The sequence below is a fragment of the Pelophylax lessonae genome (genome assembly GCF_965119305.1).
Source record: "Pelophylax lessonae genome assembly, chromosome: 1".
Taxonomy (NCBI): Eukaryota; Metazoa; Chordata; class Amphibia; order Anura; family Ranidae; genus Pelophylax; species Pelophylax lessonae.
The window spans coordinates 480,215,255-480,239,842 of NC_138768.1; the positions used below are offsets into that span (position 1 = coordinate 480,215,255).

The 24,588-nt window shown below is 48.1% G+C and overlaps 1 protein-coding gene across 1 annotated transcript in view; it reads left to right on the forward strand.

The window, feature by feature from the left end:
* CACTIN (cactin, spliceosome C complex subunit) overlaps positions 1-24,588 on the forward strand; it is a 473,103-nt gene that overhangs the window by 70,780 nt on the left and 377,735 nt on the right. The window contains exon 2 of the mRNA XM_082243969.1: positions 331-772. Within this exon, the coding sequence (XP_082100095.1) occupies positions 331-772 (442 nt within the window). The remainder of the gene's footprint in view (positions 1-330; positions 773-24,588) is intronic.

Consider the following 24,588-nt stretch of genomic DNA (forward strand, 5'->3'; position numbering starts at 1 on the left):
GCTGTCCTTGTGCTGTCTTTGCACTTTTCAACAGACACCGACATCCCGGGGAGAAAAGACGAACATTTGTATGACGACGATCTGCGTGTGTGTACGGGGCTTAAGAGTGGTCAGTACACATGGGAACACAGGCAGGCTCAACCAGGTATTGTAAATCATAGAAAGGAACAAATGACATGGCAAAAGCACTGTGCTATATCTCATGCTGTAAAGGGATAGGAGCATGTGGTGGTTTTTTTTTTTTTTTTTTTTTTTTTTTTGGGGGGGGGGGTTACAACCACTTTAAGCACTTTTACTGTTTTCATTGGAATCGTATTCTTTTCTCTTAAGATCTAGATCTGGTGAAAGGTACAAAATAAAAAGAGAAAAGAGAGAGAAGAAATCTCCATCTCCATCTCCATCTTCATCTGAATGTGATCAAGATGACAGAGGCAACGCAGACAGCAGAGAGAGGAAATCAACATCTACGTGCTCACTGTCTTCAGTGTCTTCTTCATCGCCAGCTAGGTCACAGAGCCCAAAGGGGATTTCTTTTGGAGGTCTTACTCTGCAAGAGTGTTTAAATCTAAAAGATGAAAACAAGAAAAAAAAGGAGCTCATGAAAGCTATGGAAACGCCAGAGGAAAAAAGAGCCAGGCGTTTAGCCAAAAAAGAAGCCAAAGAGAGAAAGAAACGGGAGAACATGGGCTGGGGAAAAGAGTACATGGGGTACACCAATACGGATAACCCATTTGGAGATAACAACTTGTTAGGCACTTTTACCTGGAGCAAGGTCAGGTTACAAATTTTGCTATCTTAATATTGCTGGATAACTAAACCTACCTGTTACACAAAGCATGCCTATATGATGAATGCTTATACTAATAGGTTAAAACATGCATAGCTTCAGTTGTGGAATGTGTTTTGTTTTTTTCCTCTAATCCATATGTTTGGTGGAAACTTGTATGCAGTTGGCAATACTTTATTTTTACTCATGTTATTTTAGTGAACATAATGGTATATTCATGCTTCCCCATCACTGTGTATTTCTTTAGTGTGCCATTCTCCCCTTGCCTACACCAGGGATCCAAAACCATGGACTGTGGGCCATATCCAGCCTACTGCAAGATTTTATTTGGCCCACAGCTCAGGTCATTGTCATGTGTTTCCCCCCCCCCCCCCAAATTACACTGATTGGGGATTCAGGTCAGCAGAATCTGCTCATGGCCTCTGCTTTTCTGATGGGGATCCTCAAATGGTATTCAATCATATTTTTTTTTTTTTTTTTCAGCCTATACATTTTTGTAAAATATACAATGTGGCCCCGGTACTGAAAAGTTTGGAGACCTCTGGTCTACACTATCACTTCATTTGTAAAAGTTGGAGATGAGACATGAATGGTTTGGTACCACATTCCAAACATGAAGATTGCATCACGTAAAGAAACAAGGAAAAGGGAATTTGAAAGAGCCACATTTTTTTTGTCCCTTAAGGAAGCACATGCAAATGTTTATAAAAGCATAAATATTTTCTTCAACACAAAATAATCCTAATAATAATAATAAAAAATTGACCCCAACAATGGGGAACTGTTCCTCCCATTAATACCAATGATGAAGCACTATTCTTCTTCTCTTGTAATACCAAATGTGACAATGTTTACTCCCACTAATGCCAGGGAAATTTCCACTCCAACTGGCCACAGTCTGGCGCCCATAGTCTGAAGGACAATAAACTGGCCCTTTGTTTACAAATCTTGGAGACCCCCTGCACTAGGAGAATAATACAAATTTACAAGTACAGTATCATGTGACAGAGACGTGAGAATACAGAATTACTTTGTGCCAAATAAATAGACTTAACACTTAATCACATTTATTGATAATCTACACTATATTACCAAAAGTATTGCAATGCCTACCTTTACACACACATGAACTTTGTTTAAAAAAAAAAAAAAAAAGAGTGACACGCACATGAACTTTAATGGCATTCAAGTCTTAGTCTGTAGGGTTCAATATTGAGTTGGCTCACCCTTTGCAGCTATAACAGCTTCAACTCTTGTGGGAAGGCTGTCCACAAGGTTTAGGAGTCTGTCTATGGGAATGTTTGTCCATTCTAGATGCGCATTTGTGAGGTCAAGCACTGATGTTGGAGAGAAGGCCTGGCTCGCAGTCTCCACTCAAATTCATTCCAATGGTGTTCTATCGGTTTGAGGTAAGGACTCTGTGCAGACCAGTCAAGTTCCTCTACCCCAAACTCGTCCATCCATGTCTTCATGGACCTTGCTTTGTGCACTGGTCCAAATCATTTGCTGGAGGGGGATTATCGTGTGGGGTTGTTTTTTCAGGGGTTTGGCTTGGCACCTTATTTCCAGTGAAGGGAACTCTTAAGGCGTCAGCATACCAAGACATTTTGGACAATTTCATACTCCCAACTTTGTGGGAGCGGTTTGGGGATGGCCCCTTCCTGTTCCAACATGACTGTGCACCAGTGCACAAAGCAAGGTCCATAAAGACATGCATGAGTAAGTTTGGTTTGGAGGAATTTGACTGGCCTGCACAGAGTCCTGACCTCAACCCGACAGAAATCCTTTGGGATGAATTGGAGTGCAGACTGTGAGCCAGGCTTTCTCTCCAACATCAGTGCCTGACCTCACACGTACGCTTCTGAAAGAGTGGTCAAACATTCCCAAAGACACACCTAAACCTTGTGGAGAGCCTTACCAGATAAGTTGAAGCTGTTCTAGCTGCAAAGGGGGTGCCCAGAGGCATACCCACTTGCTTCAAATCAATGCTACATTTTGGCATAAATGGGCATGGGGGTGGAGTCTTCTGCCTGCCCGCCATCTTTGCCAAAATATATTTCTTTCGTTTATCGATGGACACAGCGCTCCATAAATCATAACTAGTGGGTTATACTGCCGCCTCCAGGAGTAGGACTAGGCAGAACAAAAAACACCTGGCTACGCCCTTGGGCCATCCTCAGCTGGTATATAACCCCCCTCTCTGCTCTAGGTAGTTAGTTTTATTCTGTCTAGTCAGGAGTAAGGATCTAGGCTCCCGGCTGGGATCTCTGGTTCTAGCAACTTTCTCCTTCCATACATATTTTTTGCTTCTTCTCTCAGGAGATCTACAATCAACTGCTGGGCTAGGAGATGGGCTGGATAATCTAGATTCAGTGGTCTCCCCAGCTCAGCCAGCAAGTGCATGCAGACCGCAGCTATACCCGCAAGTTAAACGTCTTGCAGGGTCGCATACGACCGGGCTTGAGTCTGAGTCGCAGCGGTCCCTTGGCCGACAGCTCCCCTACTTCGATAGCGAAGAGTTCTGTCTGGAGCGTTACCCGCACCATGGAAGGGTAAATACAGTCCCCCTCTCCCCTTTTTCTTTGAGGGGGACGTGGGTAACCTCCAGGGATGGTTGGACCTGCCTGCAGGTTCCCTCCTCCCATCCTTAAATCCCTCACTGAGCTAGGCTTCCCCAAATCCCTTTCCCCCTTGTCTGGACCTGGAGTCTGGTGGGGGTCCCAGGGCAGAGAATGCAGCAGAGACCCCTTTGGGTCTACCCCGCTATTCCCACTCTGTAAGGGTCCTGGGATAGTGCATGTCCCGTCCTGGTAGTCTGGAGGGCTCCCAGTGTAGGAGACCCCTAGGTGCATGCCCTGCTGTTTGCAGTGTGGGTATAGTGCAGGGGCATCCCAGTGGAGAGTGCGCCGCAGAGTCTCCCCTAAACATGTGTCCTACCTTCAGGGGGGAGGGGGGTCTCCTTGCATTGGGCACAGCGTTGCAGAGGGTGCAGGAAAGATTTTGGCAGCATGCTTCAATGTAGCTGATGGGGGCCATTGTCCCTTAGTCATACTGGTCTCTGGTTGGTGGCCATGTTCGTGTAGCCAAATGATGTCACGGGGGCCATTTTCTTTTAGTCTAGCTGGTCTCCGGTTGGCTGCCATGTTTGTGTAGCGGATGATGTCACTGGGATGCTGGAGGACTGAGGCCTCTTGGAGATGCCGAAGCTCCTCCTCTTTCTCTTCCTCCTTAATTTCCTCTTCCTGTGCCCGGGACATATGCACAATGATAACGTCCATGATGATGCTAAGTTTGAATTCTCTGCGTTCCTCTGGTCGGTAGGGTGAGTCTTTGGGGGTCCCTGTTATCTCTCTCTCTCTCTCTCTCTCTGCTGATAGGCACCCTGAGCCTTTGGGGGATCCTTTAGTGATGCCAAAAAGATTGTTTTTGTACTGCAAGGTTTTCTTTTCCTTATGGAGCCTCAGGGTCACATCTCCCCCACTGACCCCCTACATGGAGATGGCAGGTCCCTCGGAACCCCAGCTTCCCATGGTTGCATTGATGGTGGTCTTGCAGTCCTTAGTGGCCCAGGAAGAAGCATCCCCCCTGCCTTCCCCTGCTTAGTCTGTCTCATCTGATTTTGAGCCTGATGCACCCCCAGATCCATCCGATAGGAAGATTCCTCCATGGTCGTAGCAGCAAATGAAAAAGCGCTGGTAGACGCACTTATCACTGTAGTGCGTGAGACTTTAAAAATGGAGGATACTGCTAATGTAGCCACAGACGTGGCTGTGTCGTTTGGTGCGCATAAGTCACCTCGCACTCCAAAGGTGTTTTCCTTTTATGTGCCTTATTTTGACAGGTTTTCCTGTAAGGAATGAGAACAACCAAAATTGCTGTTTTGTGGTCCCGAAACGTTTTGCTATATGTTACCCTTTTGAGGAGTCACTTTTAAAGAAGTGGGACTAGTCCATCAGTGGTGGACCCTGCTGTTTCCAGGTTGAATAAAGCAACCATGATCCCAATAGAGGAATTCCATCCTTAAGGACCCTGCTGACAATAAAGCAGAGGCTGTGGCACGCAACATGTTACTATGGCTGGTTCGGCCTCAGCCCTGGTGTCTGAAGTGAAGTGGGCCAACTTTTGCGCCAGGTCCTGGGGGAGTGAACAAGTCCCAGCTGCTTATGTTGCTTTAGCGGACCAGTTGGTCCATAGGCTGCAGTTTTTTTGTGATGCAGCTCCTGTGCTGTCCAAACTTTTGTTTCAGCGGTGGTGATTAGGCGCGTGCTGTGGCTTAAGAATTGGTCCATAGACCAAGCCTCTAAGAAATCTCTCATTAATCTGCCCTTTCAAGGTGATTGCTTGTTTCGGGCTACCCTGGATGACCTAATTAAGGGTATCAGGTGGGAAAGAGTACCTTCCTTCCACAATCCAGGAAAGGGAAGGAGCCTTTTCGCAGGTGGGGGCCCTTCTCATCCCATAGAAAATGATTTAGTGCTTCTGGGACTGAGGATAAGGGAAATATATCTTTCAAATCTTCCCCCGGGAGGTTCCAAGCAATCTTGGTCTTTTAAACCTAGAGCTAGCTTCCCCTGACCCGCAGACAAGACCCCTTCAGCATAAAGATCTGCCCTCACCTATTATTGGGGTGGGTGGACATCTTCGCTGGTTTCCGGCCCCGTGGACTTCTTTGGTAAGCGCCAAAGAGATCCGCAAAATCCTAAGGTTCAGGTGATGTCCGAACTACCTAAGGTTCCCCCTATCCAGGGAATTGTATTACCTAGGTCTGATTTTAATTCTGACCAGGATGGTCCTTCCTATAGACAAATTTCAGGAACCACAGGCGTGATTCACCAGCTGCTGTCACACAGACGGCTTTCTCTCCCGATTTGCATACAGGTCCTGAGTCTGGTGGTATCCACCCTCAAGACAGTTCTGTTTTGTATAGTCCTACATGCAGCTCCTTTTTAGCAGGTTCTGCTCCACAGGAGGATACCGAGGTTCGTGGCGTGATCACGGGTTCCTCTGGCATACGCTGCAGGTGTCTAAGGACCACGGTAAGGCCAGCATCATCCTCGGCTCAGGCTTCTTCCGGAGATCCTGCTAGGAATCAAGAGCGATCTTCCAATCATCCTGGTGGCCGTAAACGTCCTTTGGTGGCTTCCTCTCTGAGAAGACCAGTTGTCCCAAGGGCTAATCTACCATCCTGTTTCACAGTGGCTGTTTTTTTTTTTTTTACAATATTTTTATTGAGTTTTTGTTATACAAAAGAAACCCAATAAATGGAAGAATCCATAGGTGATGACAACAAAAAGGTGGGGGGGGGGTGGTATCATCCGTTGTGCATATAGGTAGTATTATGCTATGCATAAACTAACAATAACCATGTATGTGTGTGTATGTGTGTGTGTGTATATAGATAGATAGATATGTCTATGTGTGTGTATGTGTATATGTGTGTGTATATATATATATATATATATATATATATATATATATATATATATATATATATATAATATATATATAAGCAGTTTTAGAAGAAGGAAGGGAAGAGGATTGAGGGAGGGCATCGAACAGAAACATGAAATTCAACAAAGATCTCTGGGCTGGTCTAACTAGAATAAATCATATTGGTAAGAAGAAAACCTGTTAGAAAGTCTGCAGATGTGCCTGCAAGAGTGGGTTGAATTTGATTCGAGATTGGGTGAAAATGTTTGAGACCTGTTTGAATTTCTGCTGGGGAGAGGGTATGTTCTATGAAAGCTCACCACCTGGTGAAGAACTTTTTTGTGGAGGCAAAGTTTTGTAAGATCGTGTCAGGTTTTTCTTTGTAGAGGAGCGACTTCAGTTCTTTTACCACTGTGGAGATGGAAGGAGGAGTGGGAAGAATCCAAGCTTTCAGGATGGCCCTTTTTGCTGCTAAGAAGCATATGTGAGTCCATGGGGAGATGTGGTTTTGGCTACGGGCATGGGCATGTGGTCCCGTGGGAACAAATCATAAGGTGTGTCGACTTTGTCAGGTGAGAACCTGTTACCATCTTTGCGTAGTGTGTCACTTTGTCCCAGAAGGTAGCTATTTTGGGGCAATGCCAGAATCTATGAGCCAGCGTTGGGTGGGGAGGTTGCAGTTAGGACAAGTTGCTTTGGTGAAAAAAGCAGGTATAAAGACCTTATGAATCAGTTTGAAGTGTGTTTCCCTCTATACTTAGTTGATATATTTCCTTACCCAAATGGGTCCTTTATAGAAAGTTCTTGTTGTAGAGTCTTGTCGTAGAGATGGAATACAAACGTTGCTCCACCATTTGATCTATGACGAGCGTTTGAAGCTGGTAGCCAAGTTTTTTGTGCATGTCGTTCCATATGACAATGCCTGATAACATGAGTGCAAATGAGACTGAGGGAGAGCAAACTCCTTGGCTAGGATGTCAAAAGGTTTGCCTGTCATGGTCCCAATGTGAACTAGGGAGTTGACCATAGTAGGTTCCTTTGTTTCCCATTGCCGGAAGGCGATGTGGTCCAGTGATTGCGGAAACTTTGGATTCCCCGGCAACGGAAGGTATTTTGATATGTTAGAAGGTAAGTGAAGCTTCTTCCGAATTCCCCCCTATGCTATGACTGTGTCCCTGATGAGAATGTGTTGTTGCAGGGATTTCGGGAGTGCCGTCAGCTTGCTGTGAAGGACCCCCGAGAGTCGGAACGTATAGGTGATGGCGGATTCCAGAGAAAAGTTGGCATAGGTGTTTTGGCTCGAGATCCAGTCTAGACCGTATCTAAGTAAGCACGCTAAGTTATAGAGCCTAACATCTGGTAGATGTTCTTCGGGAGGTGCAGTTTTGGTAATGCAATGGGAGGTCTCTTACCATTCCATATGAACATTGAGAAAGCTATGTTTAAAATTTGCACAGCTTTATATTTCAAAAGGAGAGGGATAGTTTGGAGAGGATAAAGCGGGCGAGGGAAGCTCACCATTTTAATCAGATGGCACCTGCCGAAGAATGATAAGGGTAGAGTTCTCCATATCTCTAGTTCCTTTCTAATTTTTTCTATCAGAGGGGTGAAGTTTAGGCGGTAGAGAGATGCTGGGTCTTTGCTAATTTTGACACCGAGATGTGTGATATATGTATGAGTCAGTGGGAAGGGGGAAGATGTGTCCCAGTCAGAGGTAGTGACCTGCGTGAGGGGTAGCACCTCACTTTTATCATAACTGATCTTAAGCCCCGTCAAGGTCCTGAAGTCATTTAGTATGCCCTGTATAGTCTTTAGGTCAGAGTTCGGATTAGAGGTGAAGAGAAGCATGTCATCCGCGAATAACGCTGATCGGATTTCCTCCCCTCCAATGCGTATACCCTGTATAGGAACCTAGTCCAAGAAGAATTTGGATAAGGGTTCCAGGGCCAAATTGAATAGTATGGGTGATTAAAGGGCATCCTTGTCTCGTGCCTTTTATGTAGGGGGATTATAGTGGATAAGCCTGCTGAGTATACTATCCTTGCCATTGGGTGAGCATACATGGAATGGACAAAGTTCAATATATGGCCCGTAAAGCCGAATCTCTCCAACGTCATAAAAAGCCATGTGAAATTCACATTGTTAAAGGCTTTTTCCGCATCCAAAGATACTATAGCCAGATGTTTTGTTGGGTGTATTTTTGCATGTTCCAAGACTGCCACTTTACGTATGTTGGAAGTAGCGGAGCGGCCCCTGACAAAGCCAGATTGAGTGTTGTGGATAATTGGTGGTAATATCACTGACAATCTGGTCGATATGATCTTTGCCAGAATCTTCGAATCTATATTTAACAGGGAGATTGGGCGATAAGAGCCAGGCAGTGAACTATCTTTGCCTTTTTTGGCTATTAATTTGATATACGCCTGATATCCTGTGGGTAAGTATTTGCCCGTTTGCCATAGTGTACTGCACAGTGAGGTTAGAGAAGGCAACAGGGTATCTAGTGTCTTTTTTATAGAGTTCACTCATGTACCCATCTGGTCCAGGGGCTTTATAATTGGCTAAGTGTCTAATAGTTTGGGTTATCTCTTCTTGCGTTCTGGGAAAATTGAGGGTTACTAATTGTGCGCTAATAAGGGGAGTTTAATATTCCCTGTCAATGTGGTCTGGAGAGTAGAGGTTGGTGTAATAGGTTTCCAGGATGACAGTGATGGTATTTTTTGGGGGAATGTAAGTTGGCCTTTACATTTCCGCAGAGATGAAATGTGCTTCTGTGTGTGTGAGCCCTTTATCAGCCTAGAGAGCATCTTGCCCGACTGAGTTTGGCATCTAGCTGAGATCGCTAAGAAGTGCTCAGCCCAGAGATCGAATTGTCTCTTGGCCGAGTACCAGGCCTCAACATTGTCTTGGGTATTAGATCTGGCCAGATCTTGTTGGTCAGCCCGTAGTTTTGCGCTCATCTGGTGGTAAGTTTTGAGCATGGTTACATAGTTACATAGTTAGTGAGGTTGAAAAAAGACATCAGTCCATCCAGTTCAACCTATGATGTGTTTGTGTGTGTCTACTGTTAACCACACATTGTATACCCCTGTATGTTGTGGTCTTTAAGGTGCCCATCTAATAGTTTTTTTAAACTATCAATGCTCCCTGCTGATACAACTGTTTGCGGAAGAGAATTCCACATCCTTACTGCTCTTACAGTGAAGAACCCCCTGCGTATTTTAAGGTTAAACCGCCTTTCCTCTAGTTTTAGTGAGTGGCCACGCGTCTTATTTTATTTCCTTTCTCTGAATAGGTTTTTCCATATGCTAGGGTTTCCAGTACAATATTTGTACATTGATATCATATCCCCCCTCAATCGTCTTCTCCAGAGAGAATACATTCAGTGCTTGTAGTCTTTCCTCATAGCTGATGTCCTCCATTCCCCTAATTATTTTTGTTGCCTTTCTCTGGACTTTCTCCAGTTCCAGCACATCCTTCCTGAGGACCGGTGCCCAGAACTGGACAGCATACTCCAGCTGTGGCCGGACCAGAGTCTTGTATAGTGGGAGAATAATCTCTTTATTTCTGGAGTGAATCCCCTTTTTTCTACATCCCAGTATTCTGTTGGCTTTGCTTGCAGCGGCTTGGCATTGCATGCCACTGCCAAGCCTGTTGTCTACCAGTACCCCCAGGTCCTTTTCCATCCTAGACTCACCCAGAGGTCCCCCCCCCCCCCCAGTGAGTAGCTTGCTTTCTGGTTTCTGGCACCCAGGTGCATTACTTTACATTTTTCAACATTGACCCTCATCTGCCATGTAGTTGCCCACCCCATAATTTTGTTCAGGTCCGCTTGTAAGGTTTCCACATCCTGCCCAGAAGATATTGGCATGCTTAGTTTAGTATCATCCGCAAATACTGAGATTTTGCTCAATATCCCCTCCTCTAGATCATTTATGAATAAATTAAACAGGATTGGCCCCCGGACAGAAACCTGGGGGACCCCGCTTTCCACACCCGCCCAATCTGAGTACTCCCCATTAATCACCACCCTTTGCAACCTCCCCTGGAACCAGTTCTCTATCCAGGTACTCGCCTTATGGTCCATACCTACCTTCCTAATGCCTCGTACACACGTGCAGATTGTCGGCCGAAAAGATTCGGCCGACGACCGATCTGCCGATTGTAGGCTTGTTAGTATGACGCTTCCAACAGCCGACAGCGCACTTTCGGCCGAAAAGAATCTGTCGTGCAAGCATTAAAATTTTTGTATGCCGACACCAGAGCGGCCGATTGTTCGCCAGTCAATACAGAATTCGGCCGACAGACAGCAGATTTGCTAGACTGGGCATGCTCAAAAAGGAAAAACAGGGAAAGTTAACCATCACATGACATCACTTCTGCAGTCGGCTGTAGTCGGCGGACAAAATTCTTGTGCAGTCTTTTGCACTTTTCAACAGACATGACTGCCCGGGGACAAAAGACGGCCGATCGTTCGGCCGACAATCTGCACGTGTGTACGAGGCATTAGTTTAAACAGTAAGCGTTTGTAGGGAACGATGTCAAAGGCCTTTGCGAAGTCCAGGTACACCACATCCACAGGCATACCTTTATCTAGGTGGCAGCTCACTTCATCATAGAAGGTTATTAGATTGGTTTGGCAAGAACGATTTTTCATGAATCCATGCTGATTACTACTAATAATACTGTTTTCATTACTAAAGTCTTGTATGTGGTCCCTTAACATCCCCTCCAAAATCTTGCAGACTACTGATGTTAGGCTGACCGGCCTATAGTTAACCGGGATATATCTTGGCCCCTTTTTAAATATTGGTACCACGTTGGCTTTTTTCCAATCAGCTGGCACCATACCCGTCTGTAAACTATCCTTAAAGATCAAGAATAATGGTCTGGCAATCACCTGGCTGAGCTCTTTAAGAACCCTCGGGTGCAAGCCATCCGGTCCAGGTGATTTATTTATGTTAGGTTTCTCTAGTTTAGTTCTAAGTCTATCTTCTGTTAGCCATGACGGTATTTCCTGAGGTGTGTTGTTTAGTTTGGCCTTACAAGCTGGGTTAGTGTAGCCCCCCGATTCTTTTGTGAAGACCGAAGAGAAGAATTTATTTAACACTACTGCCTTTTCCCTGTCCTCTGTGGCCAAAACTCCCTTATCGTCTTTTATGGGGCCAATGTATTCTGGCCTCGCTTTCTTACTGTTTATATACTTAAAGAACTTCTTGGGGTTCTTTTTACTCTCTTCCGCTATATGTCTCTCGTGTTTTATTTTAGCCGCCCTGATTTTGTCTTTACATTTCTTATTACACTCTTTGTAATGCTTGAATGCTGCCAATGACTTGCATTTTTTGAAGGCCTTTCCTTTAGCATTAATATGCATTTTTATGTTGGAGTTTAGCCACCCAGGGTTTAGTTTTGCTCTTTTAAATTTATTTCCCTTTGGAATGCACTGGTCAATCCCTTTGTTAACCACTTAAGCCCCGGAGGATTTGGCTGCTTAAAGACCAGGGGGTATTTTGTGATTCGGCACTGCGTGACTTTAACGGACAATTGCGCGGTCGTGCGAAGCTGTACCTAAACAAATTTGACGTCCTTTTTTTCCCACAAACGGAGCTTTTTTTTTTTTTTGGTGGTATTTGATCACCTGTGCGATTTTTTTTTTTTTTTTTTTTTTTTTTTTTTTTTTTTTTTTATCATGCGCTATAAACAAAAAAAGAGCGTCAATTTTGCAAAAATAACAATATTTTTCACATTTTTTTTATATGAAATTCCCCCCAAAAAAATAAAAAAAAATCAAAATTTTTTAACATTTTTGGCCAATTTGTTTTATGCTACATATGTTTGGTAAAAAAAATCGCAAAAAGCGTATTTTGATTGGTTTGCGCAAAAGTTATCGCGTTTACTAACAAAGGGAAAGATTTTTGTCATTTTTGTTTTTTTTAACGCGTAATGGCGGCGATCTGTGAATTTTCTTTTGCGACATTGCGGCGGACAGATCGGACCCTTGACTGACATTTTTGACACTTTTGAGGTTACCAGTGACATTTCTACAGTAATCACTGCTATACATATGCACTGTTACTTTAAAATTACACTGGCAGTGAAGGGGTTAACTTTATTTGAGAGGGAGGGGCTGTGTGTGTCCCTAGGGGCGTGATTCTAACTGTGATTGGCTGTGGCTTGAGCTGTAGAAACAGTGATCAACGGTCCTACATAGTAGAACCGTATGATCATTGTTCCTACACAGAGGAGAATGACAGGCAGCTTGTTTACACAAGCCGCCTGCCTTTCACCCTCTCCCCCGACGCGCGGGGGGGTCCGTGACCACGTGGGAGCGGGAGCGCGCCTCGCTCCCCAGAGCCTCACAGGCTAGTGACGTACCGATGCGTCACTCTGCCTGTGAGGGGCTGACCGCCGCAGTATATGTACTTGCGGCGGTGGGCAAGTGGTTAAGTATGCTTTTGAAGCACTCCCATTTTTCCTCCGTGTTCTTTGTTCCCAAGGTATTATCCCATTTGATATTTTCTAGCAGAGAGCGCAGTTTTGGGAAATTGGCTCTTTTGAAATTCAGTGTCCTTATATTGCCCTTGTGTTTCCTATTACTGTAATTAATACTGAAACTAATTGACCTATGGTCACTGTTTCCTAAGTTGTCCCATATTGACCCGCAGGTCTGTATTGTTGGTAATCAGTAGGTCAAGTACCGCATTGTTTCTTGTTGGTGCATTCACCATCTGACCCATGAAATTGTCCTGCAAAATATTTAGGAACTGCCTAGCCTTGGCTGAGTGCGCGGTTCCTTCTGCCCAGTCTATATCTGGATAATTAAAGTCCCCCATTATAATGACATTTCCCATCCTTGCTGCCAATCCTATTTGTAAAATGAGGTCCGCCTCCCCCTCCTCCCTCAGGTTGGGGGGCCTATAGCATACGCCCAATATTACTTTCCCCACAGTGCCCTCCCTTTGAAGTTCTACCCATAGGGATTCTGCCTCGTCCATAGCTCCATTATTAATATTATTATCCCTCATATTTACCTGTATACTGTTCTTAATATACAGACATCCCCCTCCCCCTTTTTTACCTTCTCTATCTCTGCGATAAAGGGAATACCCCTGAATGGTCGCCATCCAGTCATGAGAGCTGTCAAACCAAGTCTCTGTTATCCCCACAAAATCTAAGTCCTCCTCAAACATCAGCAGCTCCAGCTCTCCCATCTTGTTAGCCAGGCTACTGGCATTGGTATTCAAGCCTCGTAATCGGTTTATCGGTGATCGGTTACAAATATCCTCATTTGATGTTTTTAGGCTGCTCTTGTGGTTTCTCCCCATACCCCTCCTGGGTTTTGGAGCTCCAAACACCCTACCGCTAATGTCCCCATTTCTGCCCTCTGGATCTTGCTTTCCACTGGCTAATTCTACATCTGTTCCCCCCCCCCCCCCCATCACCTAGTTTAAAAGCCCATCTGCACCCTCCCCTTTTAGGTGCAATCCCTCCCTACCATAGAGCTGGTGGCCGACTGAGAAGTATTGTATTGTGCTGTATAAGAGATTATGTTTCCTCTCAGTCCTGCTTTACCAGCCTCCCACAACCAAACTGGGTCAGCCTCCCGGTCCTGGTTGTGAGTGAGATACTCAGCCCAAGAGGAGCGTAAGTGTTGTATGAAGTCTTCATTGTTTGCCAGATAATCTGGAAATTTCAACAAGTTGGGGGTCTTGGGCACTGTGTGAGAGTTCTAGTGTAAGTGACACGGGGGAGTGGTCTGATATCCCCTGTTAATGGATATTAGAGGAGCTTGATAGAGTGAAGTAAATTGGTTGTGCAAAAAAAGGTAGTCCAGTCTAGCCAGAGAGTTAAGGGGAGGGGAATAAAACGTATATTCTGTCAACTTGAGGGGTGAGGAAGGACTTCCCGGGGGGGGGGGGGGGGGAATGAGGTGCTCAGGTGGCGACTCCTCCTTTTTTTAACAGGGCAAACGCTGGCTACTCCTAGCTATTAGGGGTGGGCTGGTTGCGAGGTGTCAGGAGGCATCCCTCAGCTCTGTTAGCTTACCTCACTCCTACAGAGGTTCGTGGGTGAAGCTGACCATGGAGGGATCCCTGCGGCCAGCCGGAGGCCGCGTTGAGCCGTACGCCATCCCCCTCCTGGTGGTCCGGACACGCAGGGCGAGTCCCCAAGCGTGGGTTGCAGCAGCTAGTGGCGCCGCTGGCTCTGCGGAAATGACGTCACCAAGATGGCACTGCCACCGGAAGTGGGGCGGCGGCCATCTTGGAAGCTGATAGGATACAATACCCAGCTGACTTTAGGCAGTAATTTTGAATATATAAAGCGCCCCAGCTCACTCACAAGCGGGCTTTTCTTGGCTACTGGTGGCTGCTGCATCTACCTTCCCTCCAGGCGGTCCTTATGGCGGAGGACCTGGCCCCTATACCAGAGGCTGCTGAACAAGGCCCCAGCCTGACTATGGTAAGTGGAGGGAAGATGTGGGGGTGGGCGCCCCCCCAGGGTTTTTTTTTCTTAGGGGAGAAAAAAGGGGTGTCCTTACATTTTCCTTTTCTCTTTTGATTTAAAGTGGGGGGGGGGGGTGCATCGGGGCAAGACCTTGCGCTCCCCCCGTACTGACGAAAACGTTCCTTGTCTCTTTTCTCTCCCTCTCCCTCTCTCTCTCTGCTTATAGCCCAAGTCCGCAGAGGTAACCGATCCATCGGTCAAACCGAAAAAGAAATACTGTCGCACCTGTGGGACAAAAGTGCCGACTGATTTGGACAATAGTGTCACAAATGCATCAAAAAAATCGAGGAATCCAAACCCCTAGGCAAAGACTTCCTGGAGTTCAAAAAGGAAGTCGCTTCTACACTGAAGTCGCTGCAAACTTCTGTCGCAGAGATGAAGAGCGCAGATCAACCTTCCACATCTACCGCAGGCGGACACCGCACAAAAATATTCAACCAGCAGGCGGTCGCCAAACTACGGGTAGACTCTTCGGATTCCGAGTCCCAGGAAGAGGAAGGGGAGGTCTTATTCGGGGACAGTTCAGATTCCGAGGATCCGGACAGGGAGGTACTGGGGAAAATAACAAAACATTTATTTCCGGCAGACGAAACGGAAGAACTCCTGAAGGTGATCTACATTACGGAGGATCTGCAGGAGGACGAAGCGCCAAAATCGGTAAGAGACCGTTGTACAGAGGCTTACAGGTACCCAAAACCCGAACCTCTCCGGTCCATCAATCCCTAAAGGGAATCATCAGCAAAGAATGGGAGTGCCCATTGAACAAACTTTTTTCCCAAAGGCACTGAAGAGGAGATTTCCCTTTGACGAATCAGATGGCATCTCGTCCAAATGCCCCAAGCTGGACGCGTCACTGGCCAAAGTGTCGAAGAAATCAGACCTGTCTTTCGAAGACATGGGGCAACTAAAAGACCCCATTGACAAAAAGATAGATGTGAGGCTCAGGAGGGCATACGATGCAGGGGCAGCATCATTCCAGTCAAACATGGCAAACACCTTTTTGGCCAGGAATGTATGCTTCTGGTTAGAGCAATTAAGGGGGCAGTTGGAGAAGGTTCCAGGCACAGAAGAGGCGCAGGATTCCCTCCTCCTGATTGAAAAAGGGGTCGCTTACTCGGCTAGAAGAGCCCTCTGGCTCAACACCTGGGACGGAGACTACGCTTCCAGGAACAAGCTCTGCAACATTCCCTTTGACGGAAACCTCCTTTTTGGCCCTGAATTGGATAAAGTCCTAGAGAGGTCGGCGGACAAATCCAAGGGCTTTCCTTCCCAACAGGAAGGAAAAACAAAGAAAATGTTTTCGTCGCCCAAGGGGAGACACGCAATCTAAAGGCGAGAAACCTAACACTCAAAGGAAGTGGGTGTTCAACAGGAACAAGGGCAGACCAAACGCCCCTTTTTCCAATGCCAGCAGCAACATCAGCAAACCCCAGGGATGCCAGGCGGCCTGTGGGGGGGGGGGGGGAGCTGCAATATTTCGCCCAAACCCTTTCATACTTGAGATCATCAGAGACAGTTCCAAAATAGAATTTACAGCAAGTCCTCCTCACACATTCCGGACAACATCCATACCAGAAGCATCCCTGGCAAGGGAAGCATCCATCTTGAACCTCCTACAAGAGAAGGTGATAAAAGAAATTCCTTTTTCTCACCACTCATCAGGTTTCTTCTCCCGAGCTTCTCTAAGACAAAAACCATCGGGCAAACACCGCTTAATTTTAAATCTCAAAGACCTCAACCGTCGGGTGAGGTACAGGAAGTTCAAGATGGAATCCATCTTCTCGGTGAGAACCATGCTCCCGGAAGGAGCATTCCTAATGACATTGGGCCTGCAAGATGCGTATCTTCACGTACCAATTCACCCGAGGCATCAAGAATTCCTAAGGTTTGCTATCCACTCAGGGTCACAGATACGCCTGTTCCAATTTCAGGCGCTCCTCTTCGGAATCGTCTCGGTCCCCAGAATCTTCACCAAAATCATGGCGGAGGTAATCCAGGATCTCCGAGTAAGCAACTTTCTGATTTACGACCAAAGTCAAAAGTACTGAGAAATCTCCAGACGACAGAGGACTTCCTCACCTCTCTGGGGTGGGTGATCAACACCCAGAAGTCCAACAAAATCCCTTCACAGGAGACAGTAATTTTGGGATACCTGGTAGATACGGTGTCACAGAGAATCCTGCTCCCAGAGAGCAAAATAACGAAACTCAGAGGCTACGAGGCGCTGAATAGAACTACCCAGAATCTCAAGAAGGGACATCATGGTGGTCTTGGGCCTCATGTCAGCAGCCATTCCAGCGGTACAGTGGGCTCAGCTACACATGAGGCCACTCCAGGGTCATCTCCTGAGCCACTGGAACGGGAAAACTTCTTCGCTTCTTCTTCTTCTAATCTGGGTCCCGCCAGCCATAAAGAAATCGCTGACTTGGTAGTTAAGAGAAGACTCTCTCTCCGGGAAGACTCTGGACGCCCCCATCCAGCTCAGAATAATAACAGACGCAAGCATCTTCGGTTGGGGGGCGCACATAGGACACCAAGCAAGGCAAGGCACTTGGTGCCAATCTGGGGAGGAGCCATCCTCGAACATGAGAGAACTGGCAGCCGTCAGAGAGGCCCTGAAAGGGTTTCAGGGAGAAACCATAGGGAAACGCGTCCAGGTTCTTTCGGACAATATCACAATGGTTTTCTACATCAACCACCAGGGTGGCACGCGCTCAAAACACCTGATGAGAATAGTGCACGACATTCTGGTAGGAGCAGAAGCAAACCTAATATCCCTCTCGGCCGTACACATAAAAGGGTCGACAAAGTACTGGCGGATCTCCTGAGCCGGAAGAGTCTGGACCCAGTAGAATGGGAACTGAACCATCAGATAGTGCAGATGTGGGGGGCGCCGGAGGTAGACCTCTTTGCCACAACAACAACAAAAAAGTGGGAAAAATTATTTTCGCTACACAAAGAAAAGAACGCACTGGGCATAGAGGCCCTGGGGTTCCCCTGGAGGTTCAATCTTGCATATGCCTTCCCACCTTTTCAACTGATCCTCGGAACGATCAGGAAAATCCATCTGGAAAGGGCAAGGGTAATCCTAATAACACCTCTTTGGCTGAAATGGGCATGGTTCACCCCACTGAGGAAAATGGCAGAGGAAGATCCCTGGATCCTGCCAGCACAGAGCGACCTTCTGGCGCAAGCGGGAGCACATCACCCTCACAGCCAGACTCTAAATTTTGCAGCCTGGATCCTGAACAGAGCATTCTTTTAAACAAAGGACTCTCCACCAAGGTCACGGATGTCCTGCTTCAAAGCAGAAAACCCGTGACCAGGAAAATCTATAACAAAGTATGGAAAACATACAGATCAAAAATGGAACCCAACAACAGGGACCTGAGTGACATCAGCACTGTTTTGGACTTTTTACTAGACAGTGCAGACAAAGGGCTGGCAGTAAGTACTCTCAAAGTACAGGCAGCCGCTCTGTCAATTTTTCTGGAAAGGACAATCGGTGAAGATCCTCTGGTGAAGCGACTCTTCAGATCTATTGAAAGATCCCGGCCCAGCAAAAACCTCAGCGTAGCCCCCTAGGATCTAGCACTAATATTACAGGCGCTCACCAAAGCCCCGTTTGAGCTGTTAATTGACTGTAACTTGAAGAACCTTACCTTGAAAACAGCGTTCCTGGTGGCAATCTCCTTCGCTAGTAGGGTGAGCGATCTACAGGCCCTTTCCATTAAGGAACCTTTCCTGACGATCTTCTCAGACAAGGTAATCCTCAGGATGGACCCTCTCTTCCTCCCGAAGGTATCCTCGGCATTCCATCGCTCACAGGAAGTGGTTCTTCCATCGTTCTGCCAAAATCCAATCTCCCGGGGGGGAGGAAGCATTTGCCACCTTGGATGTCAAGAGGTGCATTCTACACTACCTAGAAGTCGCCAAAGAAGTTAGGAAGTCATCCAGCCTATTCGTCCTTTTCAAAGGCACTCAGAGGGGTAAAGCCGCCCCAAGGCCTCCATAGCTAGGTGGATCAGAATGACCTTTTGTGCAGCCTACACCGCTCAAAACCTAAGTTTACTGGCAGGCATCAAGGCACACTCCACTCGAGCCATATCCACATCTTGGGCAGAAAAGGCTGGGGCCTCAGCGGATCAAATCTGCAAAGCAGCCACCTGGTCCAGCGATTTGGCTTTTGCTAAACACTACAGGGTCGATCTGGTCTCCACCCGGGATATATCCTTTGGTCGCAAAGTTCTCCAACCCTAGGTACGCATTGTTGGGGTCTCGTGACCGTCCTGGAGGATGATTTGGGAAAGTCTGAGTTATTATCTGGTAACTCCCTTTCCAGGAATCCTCTAGGACGGTGGACCCCCGCCCTATTGGTTGGTTTGACTATGATTACAATATATCAGGCTATTCGCCTAAGCTGTCCAGTTCATCTTTTTACAACTGAGGGGCAGCCTGATGGGCGGCCTTTTAACTTAACTATGCTTGTGTTTCCTGTAGGAGGAGGAGTCCTCTCACTCATGTGACCGTCCTGGAGGATTCCTGGAAAGGGAGTTATCAGGTAATTCCTCAGACTTTCTACATGGTAAGGGGAGTGTACAGGTGGCTCCTAGCCCAGTACAAGAGAGTAGATCAAGATCAGTGGTTGTGAGTCAGGTGGTCAGGCGAACAGTTGTGAAGTATGTCAGCCACGGTTGAGGGAACAATGTCGGAGGTAGAGAAGTGCGGTATCCGCTTATAAGCCATTCAACATAAACTCTAATATGAAAACATTCATCTAACTTAAGAAGCATATAATTACCAGCGGTAACGGAAGCAACTCAAGGAGCGAGGAGCTTGAGTTTACCAAACTGTGGCAGTCTCTGTAGTGTCCTTCAGGAGATTAGTCTGCGAGAGCTAGCAGTGCCATATTTGACCTTCTTCGTGGCCTCCTTGGTGGGCGTGATTTGGGCCTTGGGAGACAGCGAGGCTTTCCTAGCCGGTGAGGGACTTTCTTCCATAGGTAGATTAGTAGATGACAGATAGCGCTCCACTTCCGAAGGGGAGTGAAATGAGATGCGGGGTGGTGATGTGCAGGGTTGCTGGGTATGCCAGTGTGAATTTGATCTGTTGGTGGAATAAATTCGTACAAATTTGGGAAAAGGCCTTACGTTTCCTTTCTCACACATCGAGATGTGTGGAGCTGGAGATTCCCTTGCCTACGTTATCCCAGAAAGTGGAATTCTTGGTGGCTATTACCTCAGCCCCCAGGGTATAGGTGTTGGCAATATTATCCTGTCGCAATCCCTATTTAGTGATCCATAGGGATAAAGTGGTTCTTCATCCCTGTCCATCATTCCTGTCCATCATTCCTGCCCAAAGTTGTCTCTGTCTTCCATTTGAATGATGACTTGGAGTTGCCTTCCTTGTGTCCCAAGCCGACTCATCCCAAGGAATTTGCTTTTGCATACTTTTGGATGTGGTTTGTGCGATTCGGGTGTATCTGGCAGCTACTGAATCTTTTCGGAAGTCAGTCACTTTTTGTGGTTTACGGAAAGGACCAAGAAAAGGGCTGGCCACTTCAGCTACCATCTCCAGATGGATCAGACAGACGGTGACTCAGGCCTATTCCGTTAAAGGTCAAGTTCCACCTTTCCCTGTCACGCGCGTTCTACTCAGGAGCTGAGTGCTTCTTGGGCCTTCCTTCAGGCTTCAATATCGCAAGTTTGCAAGGTGGTCACTTGGTCGTCTGTGCATAGCTTCAAAAAATTCTATAAGGTAGATACTTTGGCATCTGCGAATGCTTCTTTTGGCCGCAAAGTTTTGCAGGCTGCTGGTTAAGAAGGGCTGTACCCTCTTGAGGGGTGTTTTTTTTTTCTTTAAACCTTTATTTCTCTTACGTCCTCCGACAGTCGCCGCCTCTTCATATTCGTCACATATGGGGTATTAGACTTTGCTAATACTTTGCGAAGGAGTAGCTAGGCAACAGAATATGTTAACATTAAAGCTTTTAACATATCCCACCCTCAAGGGGTGGTCCCCTCAGTCAATACCCTCCTACTTCCTGCAACCATATCTCAGTTTTAATGTCTAGCTTGTCAGGAGTGGCTGGCTCTCTCTGTGCTGGGGCTTTGTGCCCCAGACTCTTTCTTCTTTTTTGATTTTTTGTTTGAGTTTTCTCTCTACCTTTACTTAGCTGTTCTTTTTGTCAGCATTAGTTAGTTCTTCGGATGAAGAGGATCATGCGGGCTGGGTCTCGGGCTGATCCCCCTGGTCGCAGGTCGTGGGTCAGTGGCTTCCCAGCCTGCCATCGAGCGTTCAGCCAGGTAACGCTCCTGGCACAGTGACGACCCATCCCTGTTCGGTGCAGGGATGATTGGTGAGGTGGCTACCTCACTGGACGCTGTGCGGTTTCTTAACCCCCATTCTGTGCGTCTTGTATGCGACTCTCCCTGCCTCATGTGCAGCGGCTTGTTCGCCTGTGCGGGTCCCCCACGCCACTGTGAGGTAAGTGTATTTATGTGGGGACCAGTCTGTCTGGGGGGGTGTCAGTCTGGGACTGTGTAACCTGCCTCTATTCACACTGTTTGTCTCCCTATCTCTCGGCTGCATGCTGTGGGCTGCAATGGGGGGGGGGGGGGAGCTGTGTGACACTGTGTGTCAGCCTTGTCAGTGTGAGAAGCTGTGTGCTGTGGGGCATGTTTTGTGGCATGTTTGGGCATTATACAGCGATCGCTGCGGCGATCTGACATGTTTTTTTATATACAGACGTGTGCATTACTGTACTGTGGAGCGGAGGTTTCGGCGCCAAGCGGCGCCATTTTGCCTACACTCGCTCCGGCCGCATGTTCTACATGCATGGCGGCCATTTTCTTGTAGCCTCCCATAGGCTTTCATAGAGCGCCCTGGCAGCATCACTTCCTCTTCTCCAGGAACACCGATCGAGGCAGCAGCAGCGGCGAGGGTCTCCTCAGGTTATATCCTTCCTATCCATTGCCTGTGTCAGTTTTATTGTCCCTGTGGGGGTCTCATTGTGCTTGTGGTGGTGCGGTGGGCCGCGCGTGTTAAAGGGGCAGTTAACCCTTTATTATCCGGCATTTGCTATAGGGGCAATGGATTCTCAGGAGGGCAAATTTCCTACCGCCTTGGTGGAAAGCCAGGGGACCGCTGTTTCCCCCCCAGGGGGGGATTTAGCCACTATTGTGGCTGGCCTTGCTGCTCAGGGGCAGATGCTGGTGGCTGCTCAATCTACTAAAAGACCCAGAGTTGCTCTTTCCTCTGATTCTGAGGGTGAAGGTGATGGGGTTGTTATGGCGGGGGCCTCCTTATCGGGGTCCCGCTCCTCCCTGGATCTAGTGGGGTCCGAGGTGGAGGCTGAAGTTGAAGTGGTTGATAATTCTCCCCCTGGCTCGCCTGAAGAGCTTGCAATCATGGATGAATTGATTGCTTCCATAAAACAAACGCTGCGTTTGCAGGATGAAGTGTGTCCCCCCGCTGCCTTGGCGGCTTATGGGACGCAGAGAAAACGCAGGACGCCGCAGGTTTTTCCCTGCAATGATGATTTTCAGCGCGCTGTTAAGGAACAATGGCGCAATCTACGCAAACCTTTTGCTGTACCAAGTAGGTTCAAGCTGCGTTATCCTTTCTCGCCTTCCACTGATGAAAGGTGGTGTGTGCCACCCCCAGTGGATCACGCAATTGCGGTTTTAAACAAATCCACTGCGATTCCTGCAGAGGATTCCCCTGTGTTCCGTGATGCCACGGATAGGAGATTGGAGTCTCTTGCCCGTCCTACTTATTCTGTTACGGGTTCTATGCTTAAGGCTCTGTTTGCCTCTCTCATGGCGGCCCAGGCGGTCGCAAGTTGGACGCAGATGCTTAGGCGCGTCCTAGTGGCCGATTCGGCCTCGCCGGCGACCCTGGATATGGTGGATCAAATCCACCAGGGTGTCATGTATCTGTGTGATGCGGACTTGGCGCCCTCACCCAGTTTTGGGGTGGGGGGACGCTTGCTCGGTTTTCTTCAGCCCTGGTTGACCCGCGTGCGGGACAGATGGGTTCAGGAGATCGTTCGATCTGGTTACAAGATCGAGTTTCTCTCTCGGCCGGAGAGCAGATTTTTTCCCTCAAATCTTCAACTGTCTCCAGAGCGTTTACGGGACCTGCACCTGGCGGTGCGGGACCTGAGGGCTCAGGGAGTGGTAGTTCCGGTGCCTCATCGGGACAGATTTCGGGGGTTTTATTCCAATCTGTTCACCGTGCCCAGAAAGGAGGGCAAGGTTCGTCCAATTCTGGACTTGAAGGCTCTGAACCGCTCTGTGCGGGTTCGCAAGTTCAGCATGGAATCCCTGCGGTCGGTGGTGGCTGCCCTGGTTCTGGGGGAATTCATGGCCTCCATCGATTTGAAGGATGCGTATCTTCACATCCCCATTTTCGAGGGTCACCAGAGGTTCCTTCGATTTGCCATTGCGGAGGATCACTACCAGTTCGTGGCGTTGCTTTTTGGTCTCGCCTCGGCTCCGCAGGTCTTCACCAAGGTGCTTGCACCGGTTCTGGCATTGTTGAGGGCCCAGGGCATTTCTGTCCTGGGGTATCTGGACGACATTCTGGTTCGGTCTGCGACCAGCCAGGGTCTGGAGAAGGACCTGTCTGTCACGATGCAAACTCTGCAGGAGTTTGGTTGGACGATAAATTTTCCAAAGTCGACACTGAGTCCGTTGGTTCGTCTTCCCTACCTGGGAATGATTCTGGACTCGGTGCAGGCGAAGGTCTTCCTGCCGGAAGACAAACTCAGAACTCTTCAGGAGGAAGTCAGGTCCCTCAGGGACGTTCCACACTCGTCTCTGCGGACGTGCATGAGATGTCTGGGATTGATGGTCTCGGCCTTCGAGGCGATTCCCTTCGCCCAGTTTCACACGCGGGGTCTCCAAGCGGAGATCCTGTCCAGGTGGGACGGGCGACCTCAATCTCTGGATCTTCAAATCTCGTTGAGTCATCGCACCAGAAGAGACCTTCTGTGGTGGCTCCAGTCCCCGATGGTGTCCGGGGGCAAGTCGTTTCGTCCTATCTCATGGACGGTGATCACCACGGATGCCAGCCTGTCGGGCTGGGGTGGTGTTCTGGGCGTTCTGTCCGCCCAGGGAACTTGGTCGGAGGGGGAGTCTTCCCTTCCGATCAACATTCTGGAATTGCGTGCGATAAATCTCTGTCTTCATCGCTGGACGGACCGGCTGCAGGGCTGCCCGGTTCGGGTGCAGACGGACAATGCCATGGCGGTGGCCTACATCAACCACCAAGGGGGCACCAGGAGTGCCCGAGCGGCTCGAGAAGTGGCCGACATTCTGTCTTGGGCCGAGACTCATGTCCCGGCGATAACGGCGGTTCACATTCCGGGGGTGGAGAACTGGCAGGCGGACTATCTGAGTCGCCAGACCCTGGATCAGGGGGAATGGTCTCTCCACCCGACTGTCTTCCAGATGTTGTGCGCGAAGTGGGGTCTTCCAGATGTGGACCTGTTCGCGTCTCGTCTCAACTACAAGGTGAGAAGGTTCGTGGCACGGACGCGCGACCCTCGGGCAGACGCGTCGGACGCGTTAGTGGCCCCGTGGCATCAGTACAGGCTGATGTACGCGTTTCCACCGATTCAGTTGCTTATCAGGTTCCTTCGCAGGTTACACTCGGAACGCAGCACGGTGATTCTTGTGGCACCGGACTGGCCTCGCTGGTCCTGGTACGCAGACCTCAGGAATCTGGCGGTCGACGCCCCGTGGCGTCTGCCTCTTCGAGACGATCTCCTGTCTCAAGGACCGATATACCATCCTGCTTTACAGTCGCTGGCTTTGACGGCCTGGCTGTTGAGACCGAGGTCCTGAAGGAGAAGGGTCTCT